At 36.9% G+C, this 14,401-nt stretch overlaps 1 protein-coding gene across 3 annotated transcripts in view; it reads left to right on the forward strand.

Moving 5' to 3' along the window:
* Positions 1-6,711: 6,711 nt before the first annotated feature.
* Positions 6,712-14,401, forward strand: part of Hgf (hepatocyte growth factor) — a 75,708-nt gene continuing 68,018 nt past the window's right edge. For 2 of the 3 annotated variants that reach the window (XM_078040139.1, XM_040291700.2), the window contains exons 1-2: positions 6,935-7,189; positions 13,899-14,064. In XM_078040139.1, the coding sequence (XP_077896265.1) occupies positions 7,102-7,189; positions 13,899-14,064 (254 nt within the window). In that variant the 5' untranslated portion in view covers positions 6,935-7,101. Of the gene's footprint in view, positions 6,808-6,934; positions 7,190-13,898; positions 14,065-14,401 lie in introns of those variants that run through there. The other variant, XM_021735865.3, reaches the window with a different exon arrangement.

A 14,401-nucleotide genomic window follows, 5' to 3' on the forward strand; every position in this document is an offset into this window, starting at 1 on the left:
TTAGGAATCGAACTCCTCAACAAGACTCCTAAAACTCCAGAAGTAAAATCAATAAACCGATAAATGTGAGGGCATCAAACTAAAATTCTTCTTGACAGCAAAGGAAACAATCAAAATGTGAAGAGACAAAAAAAAAATGTGAAGAGACAGCCTATAGAATGGGAGAAAATCTTTGCAACCTGCACTCAGTTAGAGCATTAATCTCCAGGATACATAAAGAACAAAACACCGAAAAACCAAATAACCCAATCAATAAATAGGCAAAGCAACTGAACAGGCACTTGTTGTCAGCATGGCAACAATCAAGAATACAAGTAATAATAAATGTTCAGGAGGATATGGGGAAAAGGGTACACTCATACATTGCTGGTGGAACTGCAAATTGGTGCAACTGCTCTGGAAAGCAGCATGGATATTCCTCGGAAAAATTAGGAATAGAACCACCATTTGACCTAGTTATCTCACTCCTTGGTTTACATCCAAAGGACTTAAAATCAGCATACTACAGTAATGCAGCCACATCAGTATTTGTAGCAGTTCAATTCACCATAAGCTGTGGAACCAACCTAGGTGCCCTTCAACAGATAAGTGGGTAAAGAAAATGTGGTATATATATATATATATATATATATATATATATATATATATATATATATATATATATGTATACAATGGACTATTTCCTGGCCATAAACAAGAATGGAATTATGACATTTGCCAGTAAATGGATGGATCTAGATACTGTCATGCTATGTGAAATAAGCCAGTCCCCAAAAAAACAAAGGTCAAATATTCTCTCTGATATGCGATGTTAACACACAACGAGAGGGAAGAATAGAAGTGCAGTAGATTAACAAAGGGAAAAGAAGAGAAGGAAGGGGGGATGGGGATAAGAAAGACAGTGGAATGAATCTGACACAGCTTTTCCATGTACATATATGAATCTCATGTACACAATGAATCTCCACAGAATGTACAACCACAAGACTAGGATACTAATTAGAATAAGATATACACCATCTTTATATAAATATGTCAAAATATACTGAAATGTATATCTAAAAAGAACAAAATTTTAAAAATAAATTTAAAAAAAGAATCTAAAACGTCTTGCTCAGGGGGGCCAAGTTGCTTATAGGCAATTGCAGCTAATACCATAGTGGTAGAGAACTTCAAAATAACTTTAGGGGCCCTTTTCACAGTCTATACCCATCACCAAATAGTTCTTTACTGGAGATCGAAGGAGCTTTCTGGCTCACCAATAGCTGATTGCTCAAATATCAAGAACTGCTTTTTGAAAATCCAGGAATCTCCTTACACAGACATAATGTTGTTAACTTATCTACTCTTCTCCCTACACCTAAGAAATCTTCAGATGCATGTTATAAATCTCTGTTATGCTAGTAGAATAGATTCAGAAAGTAATCTCCACACTGCCAACTCAATGCAGATGTGTTAGTTGTTTCACTGTTGTGACAAAAAGGCCTGACAAGAACAATTTTAGAGGAATAAAAGTTTATTTGGGCTCACAGGTTCAGAGTTCTCAGTTCATAGATCATCAACTCCATTGCTCTGGGCCTCATGTGATGTAGAACACCATTGTGGGAGGGTGTGGTGGAAGAAAGCAGCTAAGGACATGACAATCAGGAAGCAGAAAGGGCTCTTACTCACCGGAGACAAAACACAGGCCCCAAAGGCACACCCACAGTAACCTATATCCTCCAGCCACACTCTACCTACCTTCTGCCCAGTTAGTCCCTAACTGAAAATTAATTTCCTAATTAGGTTAAGACTCTCAATACTCAATCATTTCACCTTTGGACTTTCTTGCATTTTCTCACACATGAGTCTTTGGGAGACATAGAATGTCTAAACCATAATAGAGATGACATCTAGTTTGCAGGTGGAAGTTCCCTTGTTCAGTAGTGAATCTGAAAAGCAGGTTACTCCATAGTATCCTTAACAGAGTTTATAGAGGCAAAATCTTTGCCAGCAGAAACCTTGGCTCAATTGGCTGAGTTAATATCTTTAACATGAGCACTAATTCTTAGTAAAGATAAATATGCTACAATATAACTGACTCTAAATATGCATTCTTAGTTCTACATGCATATTGTAAATTGTAAAAATAATATCATAAAATATGGACTACAGATTTTAGAATCATTAGAAGTTTTCTACTTTTCCAAAAAGGTAGCTGTCATTCATTGTGAGGGACCCCAGAAAGGAGACAGGGAGGATGCCAAAGGCAGTAACTTAGCTGATAAAACAGCTAAAGCAGCTGCTTTCAACACAGAGAAAGTAGCTGCACTAATTCCCACCTCAGCAATAGAATCTTATACTCCCATTTATACATTAGAGAAAAAAGAATGGGCCATAAGTTATAGAAACACTCAAGACACAGAAAGATGGCTATATCTAGGTAAAGTATACACCTTTCCCATATTCAGTGGAAGGTCCTTAGAGAGTTAGTTACATGATTCCTGACATTCTGGCAAAGCCAAGATGATAACTCTGTGCAAATAATTATTTAGTGAGCAGAGACTAAGACCACAGAATAAGTAATTCAGGCATGTGAGATATGTGCTCTCAATAATCCACAAGCATGAGTACTCCTGCTTTAGTCTCACTAGCTCAAAGAAATAATTATTACCAGGAGAAAATTGGCAATTCGATTCTTTCCAAATGCCTCCCTGTCAGGGATTTAAGTATGTGTTAGTCATGATAGACAACTTCACTGGATGGGTTGAAGTTTTCTCCTAAAAAGAACTGAGAGGGTCACTGAAGTAATCAGCCCATCCAGTGACATCTACCATGAATAATAAATGACATTGCCATAGAGGAAGAACAAACTCAATCAATAAAATTTGTGACAAGTGTTAGGACAATTTCAGCAGACACTAAAGGAATTTAGGGAACAACTTCCTCTTTCCTCTAATGCAGCTTCTCAACCTTCATTCCCTCCTGGGATCCAGGTTCTAATTAAGTGTCCTAAAGATCATCAATCCAAGCCCCAGTTAAACTCTATCTGGAGGGGGCCTTTCCCTATAGTATTATCTACTCCAATAGCTATCAAGATTCCAGGAATCTCCAAGTGGATCCATCACTACTGAGTAAGCTGTGGACTAAAAAAGATGATCCCAACAGGTACCTAGAAACCCCCCCCACACACACACCAACTAACCTTCACCCTGATAAATGATCTATGACTCCTTTTTACTAAAACTTAACCGAAATATATGAGTTCTACTTGGGACCCACAAATTTCCTTTTACCCTCTTCCTCAACATCAGTGGCCTCCTATTCTTAGAATTTTGAATGTATTAGGATTTACAGTAGGTATTATACTGTATATCATTGACTATAAAATGAATAGTCTGAACTTTTTCCTCTTCCTGTCAAGCTTTAGTTAAACTAAAGGTGCTAACTCTTTTATAAGTTGAGCCCAACACCATGCCCAAGAAGTTAATTAGACTAATTGCCAGATCTGTGAATTAATGCCTCCTTGTAGCACCTCAGGGCTGTCCTGGTGGGATTCCTCTTTGTAAGGACAAGAGTGGCTAGCCCTACAAAGATGTATCCTAGAGGAATATTGGGCTACAGATGGATGCTATAAATTCAGGACTTGGTGGAATATATCTCAATGACATTGAGGATGTTTCCCCTACAGGCTGTGGCTGATACTTCACTGAGGGAGCTACTTTTGAACAGACAAATGAAATACTTCTGGGAGCTGCAGTGGCATTGGGCAGCCTCTCTAACCAATCCTGCTAATATTGCAAATTTAAAACACCAATGGACAAGACGAGTCTTCCATTGGTATGATTACCTGACATCTATATTTATTCTTTCATTAAGAGTTGAAGAGGTAATTTGGCCTGTAGAATCCTAAGTACACACAAGGACTCTCAATGACACAGCTCAAGGAAAAGAATTGTTAAACTCAAAAATCACCAAGATGAGATAGGCTGTACTCCAAAATCAGATGACTCTTGATGTTTTAACTGCAGCTCAAGGAGGAACGTGCTATCGTGTTGTGTATACATTTCTGGCAATCCTGGCAATATTTCTGGTATTGTCCAGGTTAGTAAAACTTAATTATCACAGATGGAGAACTCAACCTTGTCTTTTCTAGACTATTGGAATAATTTGTTTGGCATCTCTTATTGGTGGAAGGACCTTCTCATGACTTGTTTTTAAGTCATCCTCGCTAGTATTTCATATGTCACCTTGCCCGTTGTCCCCCAGTACTACTTGACAATTGTTATTCCCCAGCTCCTATAAGGAATATAGCACACTGATCAATAGATGACTCCTCCTTCTACTATGGACCCTTGGACCATCCTCACTCACCTGGCAGAAAGCAAGGATTTTGGGTTTCCTTCCCCTAAATGCTGCACCTTTCATCAGGAATCAGCCAGAATTAGTCACAGTCAATTAATCTTAAAGAGTTTAGGGGTTCTTGTCCTCGAGAGGGAAATGTTAGGTAGATTAGTTAGCAATGAACAGTTAAGTAGAGGGAGATACTAAGCCTACGTATCAAGAAAAATCCAAGATCCATAAAACTGAAGCATCAGGGAGCATTATCTAAACAAGAAAACATTTGGGAATGAGAGCTGAATGCCCAACCTTCCCCAATTTGTGGAGAATTAAAGCCCCTTGAAGAAAGTATTACTTAAATCCCAGGGACTCTAACTGAAACACATAAGCATCAGAGAAGTGGGGTCTGGTATATCAAGATCTCCCTCACAACCTGTTTCCGGAACAATGTCTCCATCCTCTCTTGTGACCAAGTACCTACAAACTTCCCTTATGGTAAAACTATGTCACAACTACCCAATCACCCCAACAATCAGCATATTGAGACCCTCAAAAGGCAAGTTTGCTGAGGGCCATCTAAAAGGTACTAAAGCCATTAAGGGGAACAGGGAAATTGAGGTAAGAACAAGGGACTCATGTTCCTTAAAAACTCCAACCCTGTGTGCACCGTCCTTTCTTGGAGGTGGTCTATGTAGACCCCATGCTGTATATTACCTTCACTTCTCACTCTATTAAACTTTTGCTTACAACTCTGTGTTTTGCTTGAAGTCTTTTCAGTAGAGTCACAAGAATCATTACTCAAGGGCTATGGTGGTTACCCTGGCTTAGCCTGGCAGGTGTCCAGCCATTAAACAATTTGACAGAATCTTTTTAAAAACCATTTTATTAGAGTATTATAGTCGTACATAGTAGTTGGGTTCATTTTTGACAAAATGGTACATACATGGATTAGGATTAAGGCAAAAATGATCAAAGAAATAGGTGAGCACTAGGAAAAGGTAGTATAAAATGGATCCCTCAAAAGGAATTCTTATTCCTTCCCTTCCCTAAATATCCCATCTCAGAAATGTGTGCAAGTATCAGGCAGGTCTTTTTCTTTTTCTTTCCCTTTCTTTCTTTCTCTTTCATTTTTTCATTCTTTATTTTACTCTGCTTTTTACTCTCTTTCTTTCCTCTTTTTCTTCTTCCCTCTCTTCCTTCCTTTCTGCTTCTCACTCTTTTGCTTTCTCTGGAAGTCGGGGTGGGGAAGTTGCATGTGGAGGGGAGAAAAGGCTGTTCTGTGACTGACATTGATTTTGCCTACTATGACTTCTGTACAGCTGCGCTGGGCTCTGGAGTCATTCCCACATTTTTCTTCACTTTCCCTTCCTGTCTTACAGTGGTGCTGGTTCTGATGGGTATCCATCTCGGAGATACACAGAGGCAACGATGCCTCAAAATCCATTAGAGATAGAGAAGTTGTTGCCTAATGTAATCAGAGTATCCCCCCTCAAATTGTAAAGAAAAAATAATCTTCTGAATAAAATGAGAAGTCTAGACAATGATCTCATCAAAATGTGATACTTATGAATCCCCTCCACCCCCATGCAAGCTTGTACCTCAACTTTAGGAAGCTGGTGGGTGTGTGCAGAACAGAGCTAGAGAAAAGAAATATAAAATACATTTATTATTCAGGAATTAAAATAGATTGAGAAATTTCCAGTTTAAGTTATTTTTAGAAAGTACATGCATATTGATATGTGTGTGTGTGTGTGTATATATATATTATATATAAATTATATGGATGTACATATATATAAGGACATATTGCCAATGGAATATTTATTTACCTGTCAGAGATAAGCAATTGACAATGACTGTCTCTTAGACATTTTAATAGGAACCATCACAAGTAAATCAGACAAGTTATTTTGGGTATATTTGTGGTGATTTGGGAGTTTGGCACAATGTCTGAAAAAGATTGCCTGCCCTGAGCCCATCAGACAAGGTGATTCTCACACTAGACAATCTGAGAGCTTCAGTTGTTCTTTTTTATTTATTTTTGTCTCACAAAACCACACCCTTTTCTTACCTAACCCCTCTCTACCTAGGCTGAAAGTGCCAGGGTTCTGCTCCTTCCCCTCCCTCCCACCTCTCTCCCTGTCTTTAAAACCCCAGGGAACCGGTGTGATTTGAACCAGTCTGTGATTTGAATCCCTAGATTGCTCCAGCAGTGAAACTAGACAGATTAGGAGCTGGGGCACATTTGGCAGAAAAGCAGCTCTTTGCTTTCTTCTTATGCTGCTTCCCCTTCCTCTTTTCCCAAATAGATATGTAAACACATGTATTTTCCTGTTTAAATTGAGCGAATTGGTCCTCTGCCTGTGCCTTGATTTAACTATTGGGCTGAGTCTTGCTCCTCCCTTCCCTACTCGGATAGGAGCCACTAGGATCTGGAGCCTGAGCTTCCAAATTGGAGCTGGCCTCAGGCCAGGTGACCTTTTCTTTGTAAGTTTCTTTCTTAACCGAGGGATTGGTGGGGGGTGGGATCTGTTGGGTGTTGTGGTGGGGGGAGTGAGGAAGGGAGGGGCTGGAAGAGAGTAAAGGGCTGTTGTTAAACAGTTTCTTACCGTAAGAGGGAGTTCAGACCTAGATCTTTCCAGTTAATCACACAACAAACTTAGCTCATCGCAATAAAAAGCAGCTCAGAGCCGACTGGCTCTTTTAGGCACTGACTGCGAACAGGATTCTTTCACCGGGGCATCTCCTCCAGTGGGACCCACCAGCGCGTCCCGCAGCACCATGTGGGTGACCAAACTTCTGCCAGTCCTGCTGCTGCAGCACGTCCTCCTACATCTCCTTCTGCTTCCCATCGCCATCCCCTATGCAGGTTAGTTTTTTTTCTTATTATAATTATTATTTTAACTCTGTCTTGCTATTCTTCCTTCTTTCCTTCTAACACACTCTCTCTCTCTATTCCCAGCATCCTGGCTTAACTCAGTGTGTGGTATGGGTTTTCCAAACCTCTCATTATGCTTTCTTTTGACATTCTTTTTCTGTTTGAAAAACATTTAAAATGATAATTAACATCCCCAGAGCACCCCTTCTTCCTCCTACCCCCACCAACCCAGCTTCATCTCATTTAGCCTAACAGTTGTGAATTATGGAATAAGAACGAAGTACAGAGACTGGCTGGAACTTTGTTGGTTTGGACAAATTAAAAAAGCTCAAGAGTCTGGTCCTAAGAGGGGAGAGGAATGGTCAGTCCAACAGAGACTCAGCTTTTTCCAGAGGACAATTTTCCAAGACAATTCACTACCCCACATCATCTAGTCAAGATGCAGAGCCAAATTATGACGTTATACAGGTTTTCCTTTAGAGCAGACAAATTAAACTCAGATTATATGCATGTTATAAAAATGAAAGAGAAAGCCTCTCTTCTAAGTTGTCATTCTTTCTGGGCATGGAATGCCTGCCCCCTGAAACTGCAGTGCCTGGGAGGCAAAAACTGTGTGTGACTTAGATCAAAGATGCAGTATTGCTCCTTTCAGGCTCCTACTTTCTTCCTTGGATTTGCAGGTTGCTCAGGAGTTGCTTGGGCATTCAGAGTGCCTGGAAGTTTAGAGATCTCATTTTATGGTGTGGGAAGTTTTCTCTTGTTATCAGGACAAGAGGAAACATCTGTATTGGGTTGTATTATCATTGTGGTGACTGGGGTGCCAACAGTAGAAGGCAGTGAACATCCAGGATAGGCACAGGGGAATAAAAGACTGGAACGCATGCCCAGATGGCAGACATGGCTTTGTACAATGCAAAACAGAACTGGCTGAATCTCTTGAGATAAGTAAAGTATGAAATTTATCAGACTTCTGATCTAGTTTCTGAGATAATACAATGGTTGAAAACTTCAAGAATTTGCTAAGTGATAAGAAAAATTATTTAGCCTACCTGGCTTTCTTCTATTTGGAGAAGTGGCCCTTTTGGAAAATGAAACTGTTTGGAGCAGGTCAATTTATATTCATGTAGGTAAGATCTGTGAGGAGGTGAGAAAGAAATTCATGCACATCAAGCAGTTTATCATTCTTGAGATGTGTCATGTTAAAATGCATTCATATAAGTCATTGCTAGTTTAGGGGATGTTGAGCAAAAGTTGAAATCATGGCTAGTGTTTTTGATAGCTTTCCCTTTAAAAGATTATAATTTGTTGTGCTGAAGTAGAATAAAAGTTACCTGAAATCGTCTGTGTTAATGCAAGGAGAGCACAGTGTGGAAAACCCAAACAGTAGATTAACCATAGACAATGTCTATTTGTTTTTGGCATGCATTACGAAGTTTTGGCAGGAGATATACATTTGTAATTATATTTCACTTTGGCTAATGTTGAAATGACTGCGTTTCCTGACTATAGGGAGAAAGCAGCCCAAGTGTATGCTGGCAGGCAAGGAGAGGCCAGTTGAGAATTACAGATATATGTTATGAATAATTCCTGAAGTGGATAATGCTAAAATTATACTCAAAAGAGGGCCCGCCATTTTTGGGTGGCAAATTTAATTTGATAGTTAAAAAAAAAATGACTTCCACAATGAAAACTGGGTAGCCTTCTTATAGCATATAAAGCTTGTTCTTTTTAAGTATTTTAAAATTGAACATGTAAAATTGTTGTTACTTATTTTTGTTTTCATTGTACTTTTCCATGTATTATATCAAATTAGCACACTGTTAGAAAAGAAGTGGGTACTGTAAGTTCACAGCAATGATGAACAGAATGCATCGTGGAGATGCTTTCTTGAAAAGTTTCTTAGGAAATATTCAATATGGTTGATCCAAGTGATCCTTATTGGAGTCATTGGAGATTGAATGACCTTCTCTTCATTTCTACTTACACTGGAAACAAACATCCAATCTTCTTTAACAAAAGAAGCATTAAATGTGTACCTAATGTCCAAGAGTCTTTGGGTAATATAAAGATAAACAAATGGGGAAGGGACCTATATTTTTTAAGCAACTGTTATGGAACAAGTTCTAACGTATATTTTATTTAGTTCTAATAAGATTGGAATTATTGGATTTATTTTACATGGAAAAATTGAAGTTTAAAGACCTTAATTGTCTTAATATCTTTGTTAAGAGTCAGAGATCAGATTCTACCAAGTCTATGTGAATGAAATGTGTAATTATTTTTCTTTTACTTATATTGAAGCCAGAAGCAGTAAAATCAAATGAAATGTACTTCTGAAATATCGTTTGGCTAAGATAGGTTAAAAAAAAAATCCTCTGTTTAGAAATGCTATTATACTATCATTGAGAGTTCATTCCTAGCTTAGTGAATCAAAGCAGGGTTAGGAGGTATATGGTATCCAAAAGTATGAAAAATGAGTGGTACCCTGGTTAGTACCTATGCTAGGAGGACAAAAGTGGCTAAAAGTGTAGAGGTGAGAAAGTATCACCATTGCCCCAGAAAGACCACCACATGGGAAGTCACAGTAGGCATTTGGGAATCTGAGGGGGAATCTGGCCTGTGACTGGAACAGTGAGATGAGATAGAATAAAAAGCCTACAGGCTACAACATGTGGTCTCTATAGTCAATATTGTGGGCAGCAGGTGAAAGTTTTGCATTGACAAGATGCTTGACTGAAGTCCTACTTCAGTGTGGTTACTTCAGTTGCTATGTGGACAGAGTTGTAGGCAGAAGTGGACAGTGACATCAGAGACTAAGATGGGGTTTCTATAACAATGAAACCCTGAACAAGGAAGGAGATGGAGAGAAATATCAAGGAGGCGTGTCAAGCCCCACTGATCACTTCACTTTATAAATCTCTTTGGAAGAGATTATAATATTGCTTCTCAAAAAGCTACATTTGGTTTAAATCTGACCAATCTCCTTTTGTCATCCTTATTTGTGATTCGGTTACCTTTTCTAAAGAAGGGGAGATGATTGTTGATTGGTGACTTCTGAGCTCTGATTCTAACAGTGGAGATGGGAACTTTTATTTGTGATTCTCATCTCTAGCCACAATCCTTTCTTTCCATTAATTCTCATTATACTTTCATCTTAACATCTTGCCACTTCAAATTGTTAATCACTAATCATGGAGGTAGGTTTCTCAGAATATGTGGAGCCAAATTCCTGCTTCTCTTCACACCCTGCAAATCCTTTCCTTGCACGATTTTCCTTTGAAGTCAATGGTTAGTCCATATAGAGGAAAATATATGAGGTACTGAGAGAAATGAGTGTGAAACCCTGGGACCAGAGGGAGAAATGTGTCTTTCTTCAAGCACCTTGATACTTTTGACCCCGCTTTCTGTTTGTAGGTTTTCACTAGCATCCTAATGATTTCAGATCTAAAATAGGGACTTTAGGTTCTTCAGGAAATATAGCTTACGGAATATTTTCCCATACTGGGAGAAGTTTAAAAAAAAAGAGTTATGATTTAAAATACAGGAAAGCATGACAAATTTGCAGTGATCTCTTACCCTTTGATTTCAATTCAATATTTTGTTTATAAACTTCAACTAACAGTCACACACAAAAATAATAGGAAAAAATCTGATCCAAAGATATTTTTGAGTTTCTTCCCAAATGAAGCTTGGCTTTTAACTGTTTTCAGTAAAACAAGCATCAGTTGTTAATACATATGGAAGGCAAAGTTACAACTATTTTCAGCAAAGAAATTTTATTTTCAGATGCTGTTTTCCAATGACTTATGCTTTGAATTTTCTCTTATTGAATGAGTGATTGATTTTATAGATACGTGGGTGTCTGATATACAACTAGCTTGAACTTTATATTTTTGGTACTTAGTTACTGACCTAGAGTAAATGACTTATAAGGCAAAGTTTATATGCCAGGAGGAGTCAGTAGTGAGGAGGGAGGCTTGGTATCTGGTTCTAACTGTCCCTGCTGAGCTTTATAGCCCCAGATCAGCTTTTTACTTCTATTTATGATCTAATAAATGAAAATTAGAGATTGGTTTGTTTTTCAGAATACTTTTTGATCTTTAGCCATGGAAAACTGACCGGTAAGCAAGAATAGAGTATTTTATGTGATACAGCAGTAAGACCTTTCAATAGGGCAGCTGAGGATCTGTAGAATTGAATAAAACCAAGAAATTCACAGTGACCCCCTTTCTTCAAAATAGTCCTCATTTCTTATGTTCATATTGCATGGTATTAAGAAAGCAAACCAGATCCTTGATTGGGAGTTCTATTTTAAATGATAATTACTAAACTGTATTAGGAATTTCATTTTGTCTTAGACTTTTTAAATGTATTTTTAAGCTCTTCTCTTACACTTTGACATGTTTAATAAATACATTATGAATACATTATACATCAAGAAAAATTTAGTCAATGGAATTTATTTGAGAAATACATATAGATTTTCCATCTTGGTGAACAGTGTTTTTAATAGATTTTTCTCCATCAACCAACTAGTATTTATTTCTGGGAAATATTCAACCTTGCAAAGGAAATTGAATTATTATGCTATGAACTATTTCAGATCACCAAAGAAATAGTGATGTAAGATCAAAGGAAGTGAAAAGTCTAAATGGAAAAACTTATCTCCGATTAACATGGTCAGTGACAGAAATCAAACTTTGCAAAAGAATTATGTCTTCTTTGTTTGACAGAATAGTTGTTTATTTTCTGATGTCAGAAATTAAAGGATAAAATTTTTTTATTCTTTCCTTTTTTGGTGCTAGGGACTTCAAAACAAAACTAAAAATTTGCATATGCACATGGTTTTTATCAAATTTATAAATTTATTTCCAAATACTTATTTAATGAGTATAGCTTAAATAATTCATTGGAATTCACTATTAATGTATTTTTCATTTTGTAAAATAATTGGTACATTAATGGTTCAGGTAGTTAAATCATTTGGCCAGAATTATCATCTCTCTGCCAATGTTATACAAGGTATTTGGCCCCATTTTCATTAAATAGCATTGATAGATCATTTGGTCGATTGAATTTTTATGTTAAAATATCTTTTAACCTGTATCTATTGTACCATAGCCCCATAGCCATTCTATCTTATAGGGCAAAGAAAAGCAAAAAATAAAAATAAAAATAAAAGGAAGAAGAAAAAGAAAAATGAAAGCATCCTTATAGGAATTACACCAGTGTTTAGGAGATTGTTTTAAAGTTTTACAGAGAACCAAAAATTTAAAATACCTTATGCTTTCTCTATTTATTGTGGACTTCAGGTTAAGAGAGACTTTAATAAATAGCATCTGCAAGTTTAGTAAATCAACTAGATCCAGTTGTTTCTGGCAAACTCAGGATGTGATGCCATTCTTGGTACCTCACTTTGCTAGCCAGATTTCCAAATTTTCTGCACAGAGTATTTTACCATTTTTTCTTGACACATTTGTATCACATAAAGATCAGGAATGCATGTCCTGTTCTACCACCCAAGTTTCTTCTGAATTGATAGCTGTGAACCGAATCTTCAATGTTTACAAATCATATTTCCGCAGACATTCTTGACAATTCTTAGATAAAGATGGCTTGGCGAGTAGTTCAGAGTGGTAATTCTGAAGGTGGGCAGCTGGCTTTTCAATCTGAGATCTTCTAAGTGGATCAATTAATTTTTCCCTGGTTGTTGGTTTCTTTGCTTTGAAAATGAAGGCATCATTACTGCCTTTGTTATAAGGGTGTTCAAGAGATTGACAGGCAAAGGGGCCCAATCATGTTCATACCTGTTATATGACAGCTGTAATCTATAAAATATTTTGATCCATATTATAAAGATGATGATCATTATTAGACTTGGGAAAACCAAGAATAAAGCAATACGTTTTTGAACTATTAAGTTATCCATAAGATTAAGATTAGAGGATGTTTTGGTTCTGTTTTTCAGGTTTTTAGTAGGAGGGTTCATGTTATCTTAGGGTCTTATATTTTCATGAAGAAAAATGATATTGCTACATTAAAGGATGAAGTTTTACATACATTTGATTTACAGCATTTGGCTTGATCTCAAGACAAACAGTTCAGTGATAGTAAGAGATAATGCCCTGAAGCACAGAAAACATTTATGTTGTAAATGAGAAGAGAGGGATAAAATATGAAAAGTATGAAACAATTTCAAAAGCAGATCAGAAGAATTTGTCCACTGTGTTTTTTAGTGAAAAGTTTCTCACTTTGAATTGTATTACTGATTAACACTCAACTCACAGAAGAACCAATTTTAGAAAGAAAATGGAAAATTTATTTATGAAGCATGGCATGGTATAGTCTTTGCACAGATGCTTGCTTGCATGCTGGTTGGAGAATATAACTTCTTTAGGGTGAACTCCATCCTAATTACTTAACAACTGTTTCCATAGGGTTATTTATTTATTTATTTTTAGCATGAACTGTATTCTTATTTTGAAATGCATCCTTCACTTGAAAGAAAGAATGTAGATCCGTATGACAAGTAGTCTTCTCTTGCTCTTAACTATTCCCTAACTCACTCCACCCCCCCAGTCCTGGAGACCTAGTATGTTACTGAATAAAATTGCTGTAGGTAATCTTTAAGCACTTGTTTTTCTATATAAGCCTTACAAGGATTTCTCCTATATTTATTTTTTATTTTTTGCATTAATAGAGGGACAGAAGAAAAGAAGAAATACACTCCATGAATTCAAAAAGTCAGCTAAGACAACTCTAATCAAAGAAGACCCATTACTGAAGATTAAAACCAAAAAAATGAATACTCCAGACCAATGTGCCAATAGATGTATTAGGAATAAAGGACTTCCATTCACTTGCAAGTAAGTTTTTGAATTTCCTTCTTAAGATACTTCTCCAAATATTGTGTACACATAAATGTATATACATTGTAACTGTGTTTTACTTTTTTTTCTCTCTTTTTTTTTTGTATTCAAAATATGTACTTTGCCCATTAAACTAAATTGAATTCTAGATTTACCTCATTACAATAGAAGATGTATCTTTCAGTTGAGGGAGGTATGGCTTGAGTGAAAGAGTAAAAAAACCACCTTCTAAAATCCAGTGTCCTTGATTTTTGATTTTTTTCTTTTGTTTTCTCATCTTTTGCACAATCGAACTAAGATCAAATTAAATTGACTTTTATCTCTCCAACATTTT

Source organism: Ictidomys tridecemlineatus, chromosome 2 (assembly GCF_052094955.1).
Source record: "Ictidomys tridecemlineatus isolate mIctTri1 chromosome 2, mIctTri1.hap1, whole genome shotgun sequence".
Lineage (NCBI taxonomy): Eukaryota > Metazoa > Chordata > Mammalia > Rodentia > Sciuridae > Ictidomys > Ictidomys tridecemlineatus.